A 22,233-nucleotide genomic window follows, 5' to 3' on the forward strand; every position below is an offset into this window, starting at 1 on the left:
TCTGTTAAACGTGTGTCAAACATCTACCGATAAACATGATCGAGCTACAGTCAGACAAAGTGAAAGAGTTGAAGTGCAGAAAGTCAACTGAAGCTGTTGAAATGTAACAAATACTGCAGAGACTCTCTGTAGGCACTAAGCAGGCTATGCAAATAAAGCGTTACTTTCTTGAGGTGTCTTTGAAAGACTATGAAAAGTCTAAACTGACTGTCACGTAAGTTATCTGAAGTTTTACAGATAGCATAAAAGTTTTACAGTACCTGCTAACTCCAGTTGATTGTGCCAGGAATGCTGCTGTGTGGCAATATGGCAGAAACTTCTGACCAGTGATAGCTGTTGAACAGAAGCCTGAAGTGCTATGCACACGTAAACACAACCTTATCATCAATTCATACTGATACATTGAAAACATCTGACCTAAATCCTATTTTTAGAAACATGAAATAAATGCATCTGATCTAATACTATGAAAATTCCACTAACAATCCACAAGAACTATATTTCTGAGCAAGTTTTAAACTTTTGAGTCAGGCGAAGTTTTCGGACAGCTAAACCCCCGGTGCGGCTCTGCCTGCCTGTTTAGCGGGAGCGTGCGCGTGCAGCGTCTCCTCCATTGATCTCATTTACAACAAGGCGGTTTGTAAAGGTGATTCTTATTGCAACAACGTGCTCTGTCTGTGTGCAGCCATGGCTTCAGAACAACCAAAGAAGGCAAATGTAGGTAAACGCAAGCTGTCTGCGGAGAAGGAGAAGGAGCAGGAGAAGGAGTCGCCAACCAAACAAGCGAAGCTCTCTGAGGAGACAGAGGAGAAGACAACAGAGTCCCCGAGCAAACGCACTCCGGCCAAACTGAGGTGACAGAAATCAATGTTGTTTCTCAGCTCAAACCTTCATTTAAATCAGTGTGCATTCGCTCATGGTGAGGCTGGGAATTAGAGTTTTGCTGAGGACATTAAGATACTGGTGAAACACCGCTGTTGATATAACGCTAACACATTTGTGACAGTCGTGTGTTCAACGTGCAAAGTCCCTGCAGAATGGGAGGGGGGCGCTCACACGTGTTTTGTGTTGTGTAGCGAGTTGGCTAGGTCAGATCATAATGGCAAATACGTTCTTTTTAGCAGCTAATGGTATATAACTTGCTGTTGTGAGTTCAATCTGATAGCCTGTCGCCTGGATGACATGCATGCTCAAGGCTCTAGAAACAAACACTTAGCTAAACCGATTTGGGCACTGAGCACTCCGTCCATCAATGTCAATGCTTGCGCTAGCTTAGCCCTCAGGCTCTATAACTTAAGCCAGCCTGCCCCGTCCAACAATACGAGGGTCTAAACAGGACAACACACGTGTTTTGTCTGGTAGTGAATGTTGTTGGTGCTTTTTCTGATCAACAAAGTTGGTCCTCCTGACTAGGTAGGTGCATCACTCGGAGACATTCCTCGCTTCAGCGTACTTGGACGATACTTCTGGTGTTATCATTTCAGTGTTGTCTGATCAGCAGCACAGCAGTCATCATCAGCACACTTCTCACACGATGTGTGTAAAATCCAGCTCCAAAAGAATGGGGTTAGATTAAGCTAAAACAGTGAAGAAGACGACCAATCACGTTACAGGGACACGGCGTTCCTCGCCCCGCCTTCTTTGGATATGACCAATCGGTTCCTCCCAAGTAGGAGGAGCTCTGGCTTGCAGGCGAAAATCGATCTGGCAGCTGCAGCACACTGGGCTGAAATTGGGAGTTTTGGAGCTTTTCTGAGCCGATGTGAGCTTGCTCAACAGGTCTGTCACTGACTGTCTGACTGTTACACACACACAGAGCCACCATGCCAGCTGCAAGGTAAGCAGAGCATACATACACTGAGCAAATGCAGACTTGCTGTGATTAGTATGCTTGGAAGGCATGTGTTCATCCTGTCTGCTTCAGGATCATTAGTTGCATAAGGTCATTATTTAATCATGTAGCAGCCAGGCTAGCAGCACATTGAGAAGGATGCTTAGAAGAATGTCCTGTATGCCTTGATACTGAGGGTGTGGCATGAACTGGATACGGTAATTAAATTTACTGAGCAAATGTCATTACGACTCTGTCTACTGGCTGTATGTCTCCCTGCTCTTTCGTTTTCCCTATTCATTCTTTGGTGCCAGCTCATTACATTTTCCATAGGCTGCTCCTTTCCTCAGTCGAGTGTAGTAGAGGGGTAGGCTGGTAAATATGACTTATTCAGATCTGTTTGCTGTAGGCTGGTAATATGAGTTATTCAGATCGGTTTGCTGTAGGCTGGTAGACAGTATGAGTTATTTAGAGCTGTTTGCTGTTTCCATCAGGGTCGTTTCCCAGAAATGCTGTGACAAGCATGCAGGAGAGAGAGCACTCAGACACACACACGTCTAAAAACATATACGTTTTGTAATGTAGAAGAGTTAGGTGAGTAGCCGAGTACATGTGTAGACTCCAATTGAGTGTAAGAAAGTGCTTATTCGATGTGCCGGTTCTAGTGTGAATGTGTGTTTATGCGCTCTGTGGTTTTTAGTGCATACATGCACTCTCGTTTGGTTTGGCCGCTGCGCTGGAAATGTGGAAATATGTTTATTTGGATTTCAATGTTTTTTTTCACCCTAATCATTACAAGACTATGTTTTGCTACAGTATGCGTCGCAATCTCTGTGCCCCGTTGTTTGTCCCAGGAGTGAACACTGACTGCACACACACACACACACACACACACACACACACACACACACACACACACACACACACACACACACACAGAGATCTACACAGTCCAATGCTCATGGCCCACACACTCAGAAGCTGTCCTGATGTTGGCTTGCTGCGAGTGTTGTTCTAACGTGACGTTAGATGCATGACTGACTAGGACTTCAGCACCATGTGTGTTGTGTTCTCATATTCTTCTTTTGAAAATGTCTGCTGGCACGTCGTGCTGCTCGCTTCCTAATGATATATATGTCCGACCTGTATTTCCTCTTTCTGTGTGGCTCATGTTTTAACAGTCATGTGCTTTGAAGTCACATGCAAACAAAAGTCTGTGGCTTTCTTTTGCACGTGTATTGCAAACAAACACTGGAATGAAACTAAAGCCAGGACAGCCGGGGAAAAGTCATGTAAAGTAACTGTAATGAAACCCAGGACAGCCGGGGAAAAGTACATAGATGGATTTTTAAATCCGTGAAATGAACCTACACAAGATTACAGAAAATACCAGGGCTGCCCCGCCCCCAACAGGCGGAATTATAATCAACACGTATTAAGTCCACTTGAGGGAGGTTCTGATATTGCAAACTTAACTGTGTGTGTGTGGGCTATATAACAGAATAACAAAAGATTCTTGTGGCATTTTAACCTGACGCTGCCAGATGGAGGTTGTTTCACAACCTACATCTCAACTCAATAGCGCCCCATCTGGCGGAGTCAGGTTAGTGGCAGATGGGGTAATGTCACAAAAGCTAACGGGTATGTCGAAAATGGAAACAAAATAGCAATTTCTTTCTGTGATGTTAAAGCCAAGCTGAACACAGATGTTAAGCTGAACAGAGATGACCTGTGTTTGAGTTGTTTATGTTTAATGTTTGATCTTTGTTTTTCAGCCCTAATTCCCTCTTTGGGATGGGAAACCCGTTACTGGACATTTCTGCTGTGGTGGACAAGGACTTTTTGGACAAGTGAGTTACGGGGCCGTGGCACCGAGGAGGGGGGGTCTCACCTGGGGTGCCGTATCTCTAGTATTAGAACACGGCTCTCTTGAATACTCGATTCTGATTGGTCAATCAACAAGATTCACCGGTCATTATTTCTCGACAACCGACCGCTGCTCTGCCACACCTGGATTAATCAGTTGATAAGAGCCTTTTGTCAGCAAACACTACTAATTAGGCCAACCAGTTGCAGCTGTGGTGTCTTGTGTGCCAATTACGAATGAAACCGCTTTGTCGTTAAAAACGCTATTAAAAAATCTATTTGAATAATTATTTTTGTCAGATTATTGAATGATTTAGTTGTAGGCCGTGTTCTAAGCGGGATAATGTATATTGAGGTGGTGATTACTGGGAAATAATGACCTTCAGGTGAATGATTAAGCCCTCTGCTGCGCGTCGGGCTCAATCATTCACCTGTCGGTCATTATTTTGCCAGTAATCACCGGCTCACAATACATTATCCCTTACATATAGAACATCTCTGGTAATATCCACCTCTTCTGGCTGCAGCAGAAACAGCTGCTTGTCTAACCCGTGGTCTCGTAGGTAGGGCAAGTAAGGAGCCAGTTAACACGCAGCATATCGGTGTCTGTCCCACCATTCCTCCAACTGAGGCTAAACTCTGACCCAGTCATCATAATTCTTAACCCCTCTCCTCCCCCCTGTCCACTGTCCTCTCCTCTCCCCCTGTCCACTGTCCTCTCCTCCCCCCTGTCCACTGTCCTCTCCTCTCCCCCTGTCCACTGTCCTCTCCCCCCCCATCCACTGTCCTCTCCTCTCCCCCTGTCCTCTCCTCCCCCCCCCCCCCCTGTCCACTGTCCTCTCCTCTCCCCCTGTCCACTGTCCTCTCTCCCCCCCCCCCATCCACTGTCCTCTCCTCTCCCCCTGTCCACTGCCCTGTCAGCAGTCTGGGCAGAGCTGTCTCTGCTTTCTGTCTGTTTGCAGGCTGGCACTGGCCATAGAGGAAGAGATCATATTACCAGTTAGTTAAAGTATGACAGTCTGCGACTCCATTCACCCCATCTCCCTTCATAGCTGACAGTGGTCTCTCTCTGTGAACAGGTGGTAACAGTGAACTGGGTCTGAAATGTACCCAGAACTGGGCCGTCCTCTACAAGGTTGTCGACTACCGATTCTGTGCATGCAACCAAATGTCAGCCTTCTTAATCTTGATGCCAAAATCAGGAGGTTACATTTATTTTCTCTGATCTTCTGTGATACTGTACAACGACTCTATATTTAGCTGATTGATGGATAGTTTGCCATTCGGTCCCTCTGGTTTTGGCCGCTTCTTCTAGTTCACTTTTGAGACATGGAAGAATTGTCTCCAGCACTGCGCTGTTGTGTTGATGAGAGAGGGGAAATCCTCCGTGGTGGCACGAGCGCGGGCTTCCCTGTCTTGCTAGTTGCCCCTCTGCCACTGTCTGCTTCTCTCTCTCTCTCTCTCTCTCTCTCTCTCTCTCTCTCTCTCTCTCTCTCTCTCTCTCTCTCTCTCTCTCTCTCTCTCTCTCTCTCTCTCTCTCTCTCGCTCTCTCGCTCTCGCTCTCTCCTCGCCTGTTCGTACGCCCATTTTCTCTGTCCGACAGTAAACCCCGGAGACTAATATTCATGTATAGAGTCGTTTCCATGTTGCCAGACAGACACTATACTGACAGTTTGAGCCTCCCAGCCTGCAAAACAAGCAGTTTTATCAGCGAACACTATATATAGTGTGTGTTTGTGTGTTGGAGCTGTGGTTCTGCTGCTCATGCTGGAGCTCACTCTCAGGCTACTCAGAGAGTTGACCAGGGCAAAGGGCTCCGTTTTTTAGCTTCCAGCTCAGAGTCCAGTCTCAAAGCCCGGCTTGCATAAACACCCGGAGTGGATTCAAGCTCGTTCAGTCTCACGCATGGAATAAAGCCGGATTTAAATGGCGCGTTAATCCTCAATCCGCCTTTGTGTCTTTGGAGGGGAACTGCAACACATTGAGCATATTGAGCGACATGTCGCTAGTGACTGAAGGCATTTCCCACACATGTCTCTGAGGAAGAAACGTCACACGCCTGTGGTAACTGAATCAAACCCCTGGGGGGCAGCATTACCAGTGTGTGTGGACTCTCCTACTTTTTCTATTCCCACACAGACTCTCACAGCTTGTCTCTGTGAAACCTTTCACAGCTGAATCACATTGGTTCTTAAGGCACTAAAGTCTCAAGAAGAGATTGACTCCAGCCCAGCGATGCGTGTGCAAAGCTAAATCCCCCCTGTGTCTCAACCATAATCCACTGCAGAGCCTTTTATTGTGTGCATGTGGATGAGGGCTAATCTCAGAATTTGTGAATTTATCATAAGCTCAGTGGGGGGTTTGTAAAGAGGAAAACAATGACTTTGTTTGGTTCTAGTTATGATTCTAGATTTCTGATGACTTTCAGAAACTAACCCCTTTTTTCTCTCTTTTGCAGGTATAGTCTGAAGCCCAACGACCAGATATTGGCAGAGGACAAACACAAAGCACTGTGCGTATCTCCTACATTGCAACACACTGTAGATAGCACACACACACTTGCTGTGGTCTCTGGTCGTGTTCGAGCTCCCACACGTGTGTGTGTCAACTCGTCTTTCAGCAGAGTTGGTAGTCTGCAGAGGGAGAGAGACCCTTTGCCTCTGGATTCACACTGAGTTTGCTCTGTTGCGTTCTGGAAAGGACCAGTCAAAACAGGCGTACACCAGAACACACTACATACACTCAACCTCCTCAAAGCTAGCCAATGACAGAGCAGCAGATGCAGCACAGAGTAAGGCTGTCCCCAGCCAATAGCAAAGCAGGACACTTCACCTCCCTATCCCTCTGAGACAAGAGTACAGTTTGAGCCAGAAAGCAAACATTCAACAAATAAGTCATGTTGACACCACTATAGAAGACTATGGGGAATATAATTGATCAAGGTTTCTGAGGACAAACAGCCTGATGTTAATTATTATTGGTGTGATAAACGGTCATGCTGTATAGTAGGGGTTCTCAAATGGGGGTCTGGGGACCCCCAGGGGTCCGTGGCACTTTGCAAGGGGGTCTGCGAAAAGTTTTCAGGAAATTAAAAAAATATATATATATATATTTTTTTGTGTGTGTGCAAAAGCTTCATAGTTCCACGAAAATATTTTATGTTTTAAATCTAAAATGGTTCATGGATTACATTCTAATCTAACAAACCTATCAATTAAAAAGTCAAGCACGTTACCGTGGAAACAATTAAGATTACCCCAAAATCACAAATCAGAATGAGGGGGTCCCCGGTATATTTTCTATCTTGTAAGGGGGCCTTGGCTGAAAAACATCTGAGAACCTCTGCTTGTATAGAACATGCCGACTTGGTCGGTCGTGGGCTCAGGAGCTAAATGGGTGGGATTATTTTCTTGTTTTTTTTAATTGGATTGATTTGCTCACTTGGTCTGGATGAAGGTGTATCAACAGCCAGATGGTCCTGCCCATCCTTAGAAGTCATTAAGAAAAGTGAGCCCATTTCAAGACAGGACTCGAGGTCGTCTCGTCACACCTCCTTGTCTTTAGGTTGGCATCCCTCCTCCCCATCGAGCAATGTGCAAAGAAACACGGCAAGGAAGAGAAGGTGCAAAGAAGAATGCTTTTCAAAGGAACAGGAAGAGAACCGACACTCCCCTCTCCTCTCCCAGATGTCTCATTCTCAGCAACCTCTGCCTCAGTCTCAGGACCTTAACAGCAGTAGGGCTGATAGTTTCCAATGGTGTATAGGAACACACTCGCTCTCACACACACACACACACACACACACGTACGTATCTGTGTGTAGGTTGATAAGACTGCTATATTTAGATTGCCTACCATCATGGTAAATTAGAGAGGCTTTGGGCCTCAGAGGAGCATCAAAGCGATGGTTTAGTCATAGTGTTACATAAGAGGCATCAACGATTCCTTTCAAATGGTATATAATGAACAAATGGTTAGCTGCCAGTGGAAAAGTGCAACGCTGCCCTCTGCTGGACAGTGCAGTGCAGTTCAATCTAATAACTAAGGGATGAGAAGACTAGTGGCACATGAGCCACATCCATCATCATCAGTGTTGGGGGTAACTCATTACAAAAGTAACCTATTACATGTAATATATTACTTTTAGCAGTAACTCAGTAATATAACTTATTACTTATAGGATTTCAGTAATATTATACCAGTTACTTTCTCAAGTAACTCAAGTTACAAATTGAGTTACATTTTATTCAATCAAAGCACATATTTAAAAAAGATACAATAATTTCCTAATCAAACTTATTTGTTTGTATGCAAATAACCACTATAGATGACAATAACAAAGGAAAAGAATAACATTTAGAATTTTTTTTTTTTTTTTGTTTACACAAGGCGGTTGCAAATTATTCTTCGGGATGGTTCCGGGGCAGCAATGTCATTCTGCTGCTGCTGTTGTTTTGGTAAAAGTAATGCAAAAGTAGCGTACTAAGTAACAAGTTACTCTACACAGAAAGTAATATTGTAAAGTAACTTATTACTTTCAAATGAAAGTAACTAGTAATATGTAGTATATTACATTTTTAAAGTAACTTGCCCAACACTGATCATCATGCACACTATCTCACCTTTATGTGGATTAGTACTCAAGTGATTCGATTTGACCAAGAATTTCAGTTTGTATATGAGCCTTCAAAATGCACGTCTTGTATGTTGTCCTTTTTTATCTCTTGTCTGAAGAAAGTAGAAATCACTCGAGCTAGACAAAGTTACTCATCTATGTATTTAAGTGACAATATGATGATATCTCAGATTGACCATCGCTCTGTACTTAGACTCCACTCTCCGTTCTCTATTGTATTATTCAGGGTTGGTACGGTCATGGAAAAACCTGGAAAATCATGGAAATTTCAAATCCAATGTCCAGGTCATTGAAAAGTTTTGGGAAAAAATTTAATTGTCCAAAGTTTTGGGAAAAAATTTAATTGTCCAAAGTTTTGGAAAAGTCATGGGAATTTGTTGAATAAATATTTTCATGACGTTCATTTACACAGAGTTTAAAATAATGTGCGTGCTTTTAAAATAAACCATGTTTACGCTTCAACTCTGTCCCAGCCATTTTAAATTTAGAATGTCATACTCATTACTCATTACTGTATACACAGAGAAAATGTTTGGTCATGGAAATGTGGTTTAAAGTCATGGAAAATCATTGGTCAAAAATGTGTATGAACCCTGTTATTGTTACCTTGCATCTTTCTGTGCGTGTAGATTCGAGGAGATGATCAAGAAGTTCAAAGTTGAGTACCATGCGGGAGGAGCTACACAGAACTCTATCAAGATTGCTCAGGTCAGTTTCACACACCACAAACTCACCAACTCACCCATGTTCAGTCAGTGTAACTCCACTTAACTGCCACAACACAAGTAGACTTTGTCCATTTTGCCTAAAAGAGCTGTTGTGTTTGTCGCCTGTAGTGGATGATCCAAGAGCCCCATAAGGTGGGCACGTTCTTCGGCTGCATCGGCAAAGACAAGTACGGGGAGATCCTGAAGCAGAAGACCTGTGAGGCGCACGTGGACGCCCACTACTACGAGCAAGACGAGGAGCCCACAGGGACGTGCGCCGCTTGCATCACCGGAGATAACCGGTAGGTTAATGATGACGTCATTAAACACACGTTGACTCGGTATGATGTCATCTGTCTGTAACGCTTGGGTCTCGTTTGCTTTGTCCTCTCAGGTCTCTGGTCGCTAACCTAGCTGCTGCTAACTGTTATAAGAAGGATAAGCATCTAGACCTGGAAGAAAACTGGGCGCTGGTGGAAAAAGCTAAAGTCTACTACATTGCTGTGAGTATTAGTTGGACAATGTTAGTTACCGTTATAAATGACCATGTCATGTTTCCAACCTGTTTAATGGTGTAAAAGTCAAGACGTGTAGATTCTTATCTTTCTAATAATATATAGTTTTAATCAATTTCTTTAGATTTGTCCTTACCAGAGTCAGAAAAATGACACCATCTATTGTCGATCATTTAGCTGCTGTCAATGTAAATAATGCAGTAAGTCGCTCGTCGCCCAAGCGCGTCCTACATCTTTCTCTCACCAAAGTCACTTTCCTAAAATAATTATACACTTACATTAAATGTCCATGTATTCATATGAAATTGACATGTCGATTCTTAGATATGTATAAATGAATTCCACAACACTAGCTGATGTTTGCTGAAATGAACATCTCCACGAAAAGACCGGAAAGTGCATCAGACTGGATGGGAGTCAGTACAATAGCAGGAAAGTGCATCAGACTGGATGGGAGTCAGTACAATAGCAGGAAAGTGCATCAGACTGGATGGGAGTCAGTACAATAGCAGTGGGACCGACTTCGGACACAGTTCTGTTAATTCAGGTTGACTCGTGAGTCGTGGCCCTCGGGTCTCACGTCTGTTCCCGTGGTGACACCATCACTCTTGACCACATGGCGTTCTTTCCTTCCAGGGCTTCTTCCTGACCGTCTCTCTGGAGTCCATCCTGAGAGTGGCCAAGCACGCGTCTGCAAACAACAAGCTGTTCACCCTCAACCTCTCTGCACCCTTCATCTGCCAGTTCTTCAAGGACAACCTCATGCAGGTCATGCCCTACGTGGACATACTGTTCAGCAACGAGACGGTGAGGCACTTGAGCTTCTTCAGATCTTCTGCATATTGACTCATTCACACACACACACAGCAGATGTGCTTATGTGTGATCATTGAAACATTGCAATCTTTTGGTTTCCCAGGAGGCCGCAGCATTCGGTAAAGAACAAGGCTTTGAGGTGAGTAGATTGATATTTCCATCTAGCATGTGTGCACACTAGGGTTTCATATTTTTCCCGAAAATGAGGCATACCGGGAAACGGGAGATGAAGCCCTCTTTCCCGGGAATCCTGGGAAATTGGTGGTTTTATGGGGGGTTTTTTATGCATCAAGGAGAAATATACCTATTAGTTACCAACCTGACGAATGTATTATTTGGTGCAATTAATATTTATTAATTAAGGCAAAACATCACATTTTAACGAACTTTTTAGGCTGTTTTTAGGCTGTATGTAGGCTGTACCTATACAGTATGTATTAGGCCAGTGATACTCAACTTGCAGCCTGTGGGCCCGCTGTGTGGCCCGCGATGGATTTTTTTGTGTGTACAAATGTTCATGTCATTCTGGCCAATACTCCACTTCTGTTATAGCATTTCAGTCTGGAATATGGAATATCTTTCAATAATCTATGATTTAGCTGCTAAATTGTCAAATACCGCCGTCTGCTCGCTACCCAGGCACTTATGTATGTACTTAACCTAACTAACTATCCGGTGTGCACAACATTGTCAGACTAAACTCCGGCTGACACCCCAAAAACCTACAATCTGCCACAGAAAATGTTATATTGATTGTTTATTAACTGGCCCCTGGCCTTCTATCATTTCACGAAAATGGCCCCTGGGCAAAGCAAGTTGAGTATCCCTCTATTAGGCTATATAGTGCCGTTAGGGTTTATATAATTCACCAATCACCTGGATTGGCGTATGAATAAATCCTGTAGTAGCCTAGGCTAAACATTTTCTTAGAGAGTTGTGGGATCTGCCGTGGAAGGAATGGAGCCGTAAACGCGTCGATCAGCCCGTTTTCACGCTCTTTTACGCACAAGATCAATGCTGTCTGATGATGTCTCCGAAATGCATATAGGCCTACATCGTGATCATTTAATGACTTTACAATGCTTACAGTAGCCTAATATATGACATGTTCTTTTAAAACAGGCTACATCATTTAAGAAAGTAAACCGTCGGCATATTTCTAAATATAGGCCTATTCCAATATGTTCTGCATGTAAAAATACCACAAAAAATGTTCCCGGTTTCCCGTCATTAATTTCCCGGGAAACGGGAAATGGGTTGGATGGCATTTCCCAGGAATCCCGTTTCCCGGGATTAGACCCTAGTGCACACGGCTACTGCTGCGTTATTTTCATGTGTTAGCAGCTGGTTGTGTTCACGTCGTGTATTTGTGTGTAGACTGAGGACCTTAAGGAGATTGCCAAGGAAACCCAGGCTCTGCCCAAAGTCAACAAGAAGAGACAGAGGGTCGTAGTGTTCACTCAGGGGAAGGACGCAACAATTATGGCCCACGGTAAGATCTGCTTTCTTATCTTACCTCTGGTTTTGACGGTCTGCAACAAGGTCTGTCTGTCTGTTCCCAAAAAGACTAAAGTAGACCAGTCTAGCTCACACTGCTACACTACGTGCATGACATCCTGAAACAGAAACTTAAAGGGACAGCTCATCCTAAAATCCAAAATACATATTTTTCCTCTCACCTGTAGTGCTATTTATCCATCTAGATCGTTTTGGGATAGTTGCCTGAGTTTTGGAGATATCGGCCGCAGAGATGTCTGCCTTCTCTTGAATTCCATGGAACTGGATGGCACTCGGCTTGTAGCACTCGAAGCACCAAAAAAATACATTTGAAAAACTCAACAGCATTGTCTCTTTCCAGAAATCCATGTAGGAACTAGCTAGCAGCTAGCGGGTGTAGTTTGGTCAAAAGAAAATAGTTCCTACATGAAACTGCTCATAACAAAGTCTGTGGATTATCTTGAAGTAACGGGGTCATGATTTCTGGAAAGAGACATTGCTGTTGAGTTTATCAAATGTATTTATTTGGCACTTTGAGCACCACAAGCCGAGTGCCATCCAGTTCCATTGTATTGGAGAGAAGGCAGAAACTCTGCGGCCGATATCTCCAAAACTCAGGCAACTAACACAAAACGCTATAGATGGATAAATAGCACTACAGGGGAGAGGGAATATACTGTATGTATTTTGGATTTTAGGGTGAGCTGTTCCTTTAACAGTGGGCATCAAACAGCACTGAAGTCAAAGGAGCCACATGCAATTTTCAGCCCACTAGAATATCTATGCAAATAATCGTGCAAAAATTCTAATTCATGCAAAATACCCGTAAAATTCAATATCTTAGTTTAATGTCGATGCAAAGCAACATGCAATCGGCTCGCCACAGCACGCACCTCAGAAATGTCTCCGCTCACGATGTCTCTCCCCTGGCTCTCTGGCCACAGCCACACTGAGGACAGTCTGCTCTGGTTTACCATCATCCTGGGAGCTGCCCGGGCTGCTCTCTCTCCCGGCCGCTTCCCAGGCTGAAGTGTAGAGCTGCCGAAAATAATCGATTCAGAGATGCATCGCGATGCTTAATAGGACGATTCTGAATCGATTAACAAATATCAAAAATCGATTATTTAAAACAATTTTTTTTTTTTTTTTTTTTTATAATCAAATAAAATAGAATGTAAGTACATGCAGTTGTTTATTTTAATTATGGATCATAATACAATGCAATTCCAAATGCACTTTTATTTTAAAAGTAGCCACACAGTGAGAAAAAAGAAAGTGAGAAAAAATAAATCATGTATTGCGGAAAAAGTGATGTATCGATTTAAGATGCATCGTATAATCGAATCGAATCGAATCGTAGACTTGTATAATCGAATCGTATCGAATCGTGAGATCAGTGAAGATGCACAGCTCTACTGAAGTGTGATTCGCTGTTACAGCTTCCAGCCTGAGAGGAGGCCAGCCAGGCATACAGTACCACAGCCCCCGGCCGGGAAGCAGCAAGGTCCGACAGGCCAAAAACGCTCTGCCCCCGGCAAATCCCCTGCCTACTGCAGCTCTATAGAGTAGCGCAGGGATGATGTATTTTTGTAGTCTGAAGGCAGACGTCCCGGACATGTTGGATCCTCAGGGGAAAAGTGAATGGGGATTTCACTTGAATGCATAAAATAAGGTCTGTGGTTAACAAAAGTTTATGGGAGCGGTCATTTGTGCTCAGCAGGATAATCTTCACATACGTGAATCACTTTTATGACTTTTGAAGCGTTTTCTCAAAATCGTGTTTAAAAAAACAGATTTACGTTTCAAAAATCATGTAAGTGATGCATGTTTGTGAAGATTATCCTGCTGAACACAAATGACCACTCCCACAAACCTTTGTTAACCACAGAAGTGAAATCCCCATTCTAAAAGCCCATTCACTTTTCCCCTGAGGATCCATCATGCTACTTACAGAATCATTCCTGTGCTGCTCTATAATGTGATGTCATGAAGAATAGCCCTATCCCCGACATTCATAAACAACTATATATTCCTGCATCCACATTGCATCCAAAATGTAGGCTCTCTGCCTGTCTTGTTCTTAATTGATTTCTTTCTTTATTATTTATCTTGCTCTCTCAGTCTCGGTTAGAAGAATAAATTATTCTCTTAATATTATTTTTATTATTATTTTTTTATTATTATTATTCTTATTATTATTATATTTTATTGTGTGTTTAGGTGACAAAGTGGAGACTTTCCCGATACTGAAGATTGACCCCAAGGACATTGTTGACACAAACGGTGCTGGGGATGCCTTTGTCGGCGGTAAGGTCTCGCTGCGTTTGCACTTGATAGAACGTTAGCTTGTTTAGTGTCTTTGCTGTTTCTGAATAATGTGTTGACAATTATGTTATATTTCTCCACCCTGATCGGCGGGCTAATGCATGCAAATTCACTGTGCGACACCTCTTACGTGATTGGATTAAACAAATGGATTGCTCGCTAGTGATCTCCGCCGCCCTGTGATAATAGAGCTAGAGTAAATAGGTATTACGTAACTTTAACATCACGTTTTTCCCCTCTGTCCTGCAGGATTCCTCTCTGGACTCGTCCAGGAGAAAGCCCTGGATCAGAGCGTGAAGGCGGGGCACTACGCTGCCAACGTCATTATCAGACGAGCAGGTTGCACCTTCCCAGACAAACCTGACTTCAACTGAGGAGCTGTTTCTCTTCAGCCCAAAGCCTCATGTCTCGTACTCCTAACGTGATCCACCCAATCCCACCCGTACACAACTCTGCCCCATACTTTCTACAACATCCACCCCTTTTTATTTTATTTTTTTTAGTCAACAAACCCGTCCATTTTATCTTTGATCCCATCCATGCTTGAACTTGTCAGCTGTTAACCCATAGCCTGGGTAAACCCATCCCCCACGTGACCTGCTCTCAGACCTGTTCTCAGTCACTATGTGTATATCCCTCATTTGTGTGTGTATCCCTTTAACGGCCACTGAGTCCGTGTTCGGTCCGTCTGCGCTGCGGTACGGCTTCGGAGCCGATACGTTTCCACTCTAATCAAATGTGTCAACTCCCACCTACTCCGCTGCGTTGCGTGTCTACTCCCATCCCAGCTCCGACGATCCGGAGCTCTCCGAAGCAGATACGCAAGGCTTCTATTTTTCACGGATGTCGGAGCAAAGCCGCAGCAAGTTGGGCGGAGCCAGGCCTGGAGTCAGGCCTGGAGTCAGGCCTGGAGTCAACAGGTCTAGAGGTGCTTGCAGCATTCAAGATCAAGCCAGAGGACAAACATGTATGAGGAAAAGTTCATAATTGAAGTGGAAAACCACAAAATAATTTATGACACGACACATCCTTTTTACAAGGACAACACCAAGCAAAGTCCACCCCTCCTCTGCTTCTCCAGTTGGGAACAATGATCTTCTGCCTGTTTGTTGTTGTATTTATCCCACATACAAATTGTCTCGCGCAAATGCGTGCGATTTCACCGCGAGAACTTGTCGGTCTCGTCACTCCAGCTGTCTGGCGGAGCGGAGCCGTGACGTGCTCTGCACGCAGCCGGTGAGTGTTGGCGGAGCATGGAGCAAAACCGGAGCACAGCCGCAACGCAAATGCACTCAGTGGAATCCCGGCATAAGACCGCGAACCGCGTCATGCGGTTCGCGGTCTTAAAGGGATACACACACAAATGCTGCATCAGGTATCAATGGGTTAATAGGGTGCCTCCTCCTGACATCTGTGCCTGTTTCTGTGTCTTCCACTAAGATCACACATCCCACAGCCAAAGCTGGCTGTTATTTTAAATGCTAAATGCTAAGCTGTAATAATATTTCTGTACAGAAAGGATCTGAATGGGGGAATATGATTATGGAATTTCTATGATTCTTTTGAAAGCAAGATTTTGCTTTTGGGTGGCCCGTGTGACTGACACTGCCAGGACTTGGTTGCACTGTCGTCCAACTGACAGCACCAACTGACAGCACTGACTCCAACTGACAGCACTGCTGTTGACTTTACCTCAAGTCTGTTGCCTCTTCCTCTTGGACACTAGAGTTCAAGAAGAGGCTGATTCCCTGGAGGGAGGACTAAATTAAATGTCACCCTCTTGTGGAGGTTATGGATACTGCGTTGGAACATGCAGTGCTGATTTCTTTTGGCCTTTTTTTTATATTAATTATTATTGATTATGGGTTATGTTTTTTAACAGGCCAGTTTTTAAACCAAATGTGTCAAAGCCTCTGCCCACCAAGTCCTTTGTTGCCGCCATGTGACGTTTCAGCCTCGTCTCAAAGTGTCTGAGACCAGACTTGGACTTGAGTCACACTTAAGTCACTCGCACAGTGACTTGAGACTTGTCCTCAAAGACTTGAGACTTGTGAACAATTTTTATTTTTGTGTGTATTAACATTAAGGAAAGGTGTACTAATGTCAACTAATCAAAGCTGATACTGTATGCTAATAGATAACGGAGTACATGCTTTGAAATCGTTGGTTTTAGCTATGCAGTGTTCTAAGCAGACCATGCATGCAGCAGATGATACACTGCTCATCCATAAGATACTTGAGACTTGACTTGGACTTGTCACCAAAGACTTCAGACTTGACTTGGACTATAGCTCAAAAATACTTGACACATGACTTGGACTCTAGCTCAAAGACTTCAGACATGACTTGGACTCTAGCTCAAAGACTTCAGACTTGACTTGGACTCTAGCTCAAAGACTTCAGACTTGACTTGGACTCTAGCTCAAAGACCTTACAGTGTCTGAGATGTTAGGTGTCTGAGACGTTACAGTGTCCGTTTAGAAGTTGCCTTCAACAGCAGCACTGTTGAGGTTGCTGTCTTTTCCACAGGCTGTTCAAGGGGAACTGTTCCAAAACAGGTCAATCACAAAGTAATGAGTGCCTTTTTCTCTGTAAAAAATTATGATACGTTTAAAGACTTGGTGTGCAGACTCAGAGGCCTAGAGGTTCAGACTAGTGGGCAAGGCATTAGCTCTTCCCACGAGGACCAGGCAGTAACCCTGAAAACTGTAATTTCTCAAATGGCCCCTTGAGGCAGGGCTCAGAATTCCCGTCGTTCCAGTTGACCCCATGTTAAAATGCCCCACTTTGTAACAGTAATTAAGCATCTTTACAGCCTGGTCCTTCACATGGTTTTGGTCTATATAGCTAATTTCACCTTTTCATAACAACTATGGGGGTCATTTCTTATATAACTCGCCCGTTTGGAGTAAAATAGACGATAGAAAAGGGTGTGATTGACAGGTCGCCTGTCCAGTGATCGCGCAGCTTGCCGATCACGGACCAATAGCAGGCAGAGCTGCGTCTCTGGGAAACTCCCATCTCACGTGAGGTGCGGAAGGATTCAACCCATTCCCTCCCACTCTGCTGACGAAAAATCAAGATGGCGACGGCCACCACTTCAACTCAAAACGGGAGCCCGAAATCAATAGGATAGCTCTGTCCATATTATTTTGTAGGCCAGTGGTTCAGACTCGGAGGCCTCGAGACTGAGACGTGCACGTCTTGTTTCTCATGTGTCTGTGGTGTTGATAATGCAGGGAAACGGCAAGCTAGACCAGTGATGGGCAACTGGTGGCCCATGGGGCATATCTATATATATATGCATACTGTATATACATATATATATACATCTCCAATATGCATTTTGCTGCAAATATAAGGTCAATATCTTTGATTAGATTTTCTCTGTCAGAGGACTACAGCAGTCAGGACTGACATTCTGTTGATCTGTTTTTGCCTAAATTTTACAGCGTACTTGGTAATAATACAAGTGCTACAGATTCCAAACATGATTTTTTGAAAAATTACTGTTGGAACTGACACATTCCTTTGCTACTTCTGAAACCATTTATACCTCCCTCAATTTGTTCCATATTATGTGCAACAAGAAAGTATTAGTATATTAGTATTAACTAGTAGTAGTCTGTTTATTTACATGCTTATTATGCCCACGGCCCTGTGTGCCATATTTGATTCTGGCCTCAATGCCCTAAGTTGCCCATCCTTGTGCTAGACCAGGTTTGTTTGATGCCCTAAAACTGACTGAATAAAAATAAGATTAATCTTAATGGTCTTGATTATTTTATTCTCACTTTAAATGTCATATTTAAACACTGGGACCTTTTTTTTTGTAAACTTTTATCATCAGTACCATGCAAATACATTTAGTAAGTTATGGCACGCACACAAAATGATAAAAGTCACTGGTAGGGATTGCCATCAACCCTGAATCGTCGTCCTCCAATTTTAATTGAAATTCATAGGAATTAAATTACACATTTGTGAAAAACATACTTTAAATAGAAAATTGTTATAAAGAAACACAGAAATTTGACAACACTAGTGTACCTGAGATCTGTTCAGAGAAAGGAACCGAAGTAGTAAACATTTGCATAATTATCTAACTATATTATTGGCTTGCATCTCTCTCTTGTGTCTCAGCCTCTGCTCTTGTAGAGCTATATCCCAGGCTCGGAGCTGTTTGAGGAAGCCATGGTTGGGCAGGATACAGCGGCGCTGTCGCACGTGCTCAATAGCGTCCACCACGGTTAAGCCTTGTTCCATCATCAGGTACGCCAGGACCAAGGAGGCTGACCTGCTCCGACCCATCACACAGTGCACCAGCACCTTGTCTGCAACAAACAGCAAATATCAAGTCCAAATGATGGAGATAGTTTCAATCAGCAGTGAAGTAGGATACTATTCCAACTACTTCCTTAGTGCTGGTTCTAAATCTAAATCTATTTATGGCAGAGATGGGTACTAAACCCTTTCTTCTTGTATGTTTAACCACGGCGCTGGCAGCAGGTTAGGCTGGAGGTCAGAAGATGCCAAAGTGAGCATAATTCCATGCTCACCAAGAGCTATGCTTTTAAATGACTTCCAATTCTCATACCCTGGAAAATGTGTGGTGTTAGCAGGTTTGACAGCAGCCAAAAAGATGCTGGCTCTTCGCTCGCAACCTCCTCACACACTTACACGCACACAATGGTTGAACTCGTATCTTGATATAATTGTTATTGAGCTATCGGTGGCCAGAATGCATGGTGCAAGTCAGAGCATCATGTCATACAACGGGCTGATGCATATAATAAGAGATAAGAGGGTGAAGTATTTTTTACTTTTGCTTATTAATATAATGCTTTAACAACCTATTATTTGATATAAATATGCTGCTTCTGTAACAGTCCGTATATATTTGATGATTTATATTTTGTATCAAACTAACAGGTAAATGTCTCAGGAGATCGGGCGGTGGGGGGGTCGCCACAGGGAAGTTATGAGAGGAGAGCAAAACCTGCATTATATGCCTGTGTGTCTACATATATACTTATATAATGGATGTTAGTGTCTTGCTCCCCTGAAAGAAAATACAAAAATATTTGATCACACCAAAAAAAGAAGATATTGCCAAAGTCAGGACACTCAGTCCCTCGCTCATTCATGGCCCCCAAAAGGGTCTGCTGAAGCCATTTTGCATATTTTCCTTATTGATTCATAATTCATGTTGTGTGTTGAGACATCATGCATTTTCTGTTAGCTAAGGCCAATTATGTTTTGGACTGTCTCGTCTCGTCTGGTGTTGAGGTTTTTTTCTTGTTTGGTTGATTGTTGCTAGTAATGTGATGATTATGATGATTTGATGCCGAATAGGAGCGTCACCTAATAGGGGGTGGATGTAACCTGTGCACGCTGATAGGGCGTGTGGACAGGTGCTGCTCACTAGAGTGGAAGGGCAAACAATTTTCAACCGCATTTGTTAATATGAGAGCTACATCCTTATGCTTTAAGTTGGATAACTGCGATGTTTTGCTGTCCAATAAAGGACGTATTGTGACATTGAGAACAAGGGAATGCGGTTCTAGGGTCTAATGGCCCTGTTATTGAGGTAGCCTACCCCCAAAACATTGCCTAAAGTGCCATGAGGCTGAATGGTCACAAAACTACCATGGGCTTCAAGGTATTTGGGCTTGTCATGCAGCTTATTCTACACAAACACACAGTTCCTTTTGCCAAGGACGTACTCTGTGAGTGAATCAGGGCGTTGTGGATGAACTCGGCTGCAGGATGGAAGTACTGGGAGATGTTGAAGGTGGGTTTGTCGTCAGCCTCCACACCATAGTACTGGATGTCCATGTCCCTGTAGTAATCTGCACCAGTTAACACGTTATTCCACTTCCCCTCTGCAGCATTCAGGACGTGAGTTATACCCATCTCCATCAAGCCAGGCCGCTCCAGAGCGGTTTTCCTGTTAACACAACACACAGAGACGCAAGATGTTGCTGCCATCATCTACACAGACCTCTTCAAGTGTGTACAAACATCTCTGGACTCTGTGTGTGTGTGTGTGTGTGTGTGTGTGTATACTCACTCATCCCCTATGTAGAGGTTGGACCAGACTTGGTCGACGTGCGTGTATTGAGGCCCGCCGGTGCCGGTCCAGAACAGCTGCTCCAGGTCCAGTGTGCCCGGTGTGATGTAGTCACTGTCTGGGTCCACCTGCACCGCTGCGTACGGGTTCCTCCCTCTGGACGACATGGTTCACCTCCGCTACCCAGGACATGACACAAGGCGCTGAACATAAGCCGAAAACATCTGCTCCCAAGGTGTGTGTAAATGTCTTAACACCACCATACACACCATAGTAACACCATACACACCATAGTAACATAGTAACACCATACACACCAGACTAACATAGTAACACCATACACACCATAGTAACATAGTAACACCATACACACCATAGTAACATAGTAACACCATACACACCAGACTAACATAGTAACACCATACACACCATAGTAACATAGTAACACCATACACACCAGAGTAACATAGTAACACCAGAGTAACATATACCAGAGTAACATAGTAACACCATACACAGGTGACACTTCAAGCTTGTGTCTCATTCTTCACCTCTGCTTTCCCCTGCACCAAATACACACCAAATATTCCACTGTTGATTTTCAGTGACAGTTATTTGGAGTTGAGAGTTTTGACTGAAGCGTTGTTTGTTCATAGACCTGGTAATGTAAAGTAACTCTACAGGTGTACATGTATAGAGCCTCTACAGGTACAGAACAGGTGTACATGTATATAGCCTCTACAGGTACAGAACACTGCCATAGTGTTGATTCGATGTCAGATATACACTACAGTACTCGTGAAGTGATGTTATAGACGATTTTAACTTGACAACATAGGTTTCAAACTGTTCCCTAACAACACAATTCTGTGAAAACATCTATAAAGTGAGTTAACACTCTCTGAATAAGAATGAAGCCATAAATACACTGACTGGTATCCAAGTGGCAACACAACATAGTTAGTAGAATAAGTACGACTGCAAATAGACGCTATTTTGTTATAATGAAATTAAATATAACCTACCTCTCTTATAGTTGTTCCAGACATTTTGGATCCATTGCTGAGCAGGAGTTTATGCAGAGAGACCAGCAAGATGTTTGTTTGAGGGATGATCCTGCAGGGGAAAGTGAGTGTGTTTTTGCCTGGAGGAGATCTGTCAAGTGAAGCGTCCCGCTCCAGAATGGTAACTGCTCCGTCAGGCTCTGTGTTTAAGATGATATTTTTAGGCCGCTGAGCTACAAGTCCTGGGCCCCGTTCCAATACCCATACTTGTACTTCTTTCTTGTAGTATGTACTGCCGCTGCCCTCACAAAGTATGGATTGTAGTGTGCAGCATGCATGCAAAATGCATACTATTGGGACACACTACATCTGTCGTCACGTGAGCTTCCTGAACTCCGACCTCTTGCTCACTTCCGCCGACGTCTGCAGCGCCACATTTGAGTTTTTTTTTTTTTTTCAATAAACAAAGTCTGGCAGTAACAAACAGTACATTATACAAAAAATTCAGACTAAACATTTACAAAATTGGAACAGACAATCAAATAAACAAAATAAAATAAATAAAGCAAAAACATTAAGTCAGAGATCTAAACAGGAATCAAGATATGCATGTTTTGGTACACACCATGCTTGTTTGGTTTTAACATATTTCAAGGCTTTCTTAAAGTTAATTATCTCATTCATGAACATGCAGCTCAGTCAGTGCGACGTAACTCCAGTAGGTGGCGGTAATGCACAAAAAGTTGTTTGCCAACCGCCATAAAACATTAGAAGAAGAAGAAGAAGACATAACTTCCTGCTGCGCAAAGGATTGTGGGGAAGTTTGGCTGAAGCAGCATGCATCGATGCATACTTCGAAATAGGAGCTGATGTAGTACAACATCCTGGTACTCTTGGCATACTGCATCTGACATACTATGTATTGGGACATACTAAATCTTTTTTTGCCTACTAAATAGTATG

General features: G+C 43.5%; 2 protein-coding genes across 3 annotated transcripts; one reads left to right on the top strand and one right to left on the bottom strand.

The window, feature by feature from the left end:
- Positions 1–722: 722 nt before the first annotated feature.
- On the top strand, positions 723–14,586 carry adka (adenosine kinase a). 2 transcript variants are annotated; one of them, XM_083657976.1, is made up of 11 exons: positions 723–854; positions 3,607–3,681; positions 6,156–6,209; positions 8,963–9,041; positions 9,170–9,342; positions 9,435–9,543; positions 10,192–10,362; positions 10,475–10,510; positions 11,749–11,863; positions 14,089–14,175; positions 14,443–14,586. In XM_083657976.1, the coding sequence occupies exons 2-11, from the start codon at positions 3,626–3,628 to the stop codon at positions 14,565–14,567; spliced, it is 1,005 nt and encodes a 334-aa protein (XP_083514102.1). In that variant the 5' UTR covers positions 723–854; positions 3,607–3,625; the 3' UTR covers positions 14,568–14,586. The 2 variants fall into 2 exon arrangements, with proteins under 2 accessions (XP_083514102.1, XP_083514101.1); XM_083657975.1 differs by lacking the exon at positions 723–854 and adding an exon at positions 1,747–1,837.
- A 3,705-nt stretch (positions 14,587–18,291) lies between these two features.
- LOC310796112 (dual specificity phosphatase 29-like) lies at positions 18,292–20,433 on the bottom strand (the record flags this gene model as incomplete). The annotated part of the gene is made up of 3 exons (XM_083658260.1): positions 18,292–18,527; positions 19,920–20,143; positions 20,267–20,433. The coding sequence occupies 3 exons, from the start codon at positions 20,431–20,433 to the stop codon at positions 18,292–18,294; spliced, it is 627 nt and encodes a 208-aa protein (XP_083514386.1).
- Positions 20,434–22,233: the final 1,800 nt, after the last annotated feature.

The sequence above is a fragment of the Poromitra crassiceps genome (genome assembly GCF_964638095.1).
Source record: "Poromitra crassiceps genome assembly, chromosome: 22".
NCBI classification, from domain to species: domain Eukaryota; kingdom Metazoa; phylum Chordata; class Actinopteri; order Beryciformes; family Melamphaidae; genus Poromitra; species Poromitra crassiceps.

What these genes read in the sequence shown, in the direction of transcription:
- adka (XM_083657975.1), top strand. An exon ending in GTAAAGAACAAGGCTTTGAG is followed by an intron (nt 10,511 to 11,748) that starts GTGAGTAGATTG and finishes ATTTGTGTGTAG; the next exon opens with ACTGAGGACCTTAAGGAGAT. An exon ending in CGCAACAATTATGGCCCACG is followed by an intron (nt 11,864 to 14,088) that starts GTAAGATCTGCT and finishes TTGTGTGTTTAG; the next exon opens with GTGACAAAGTGGAGACTTTC.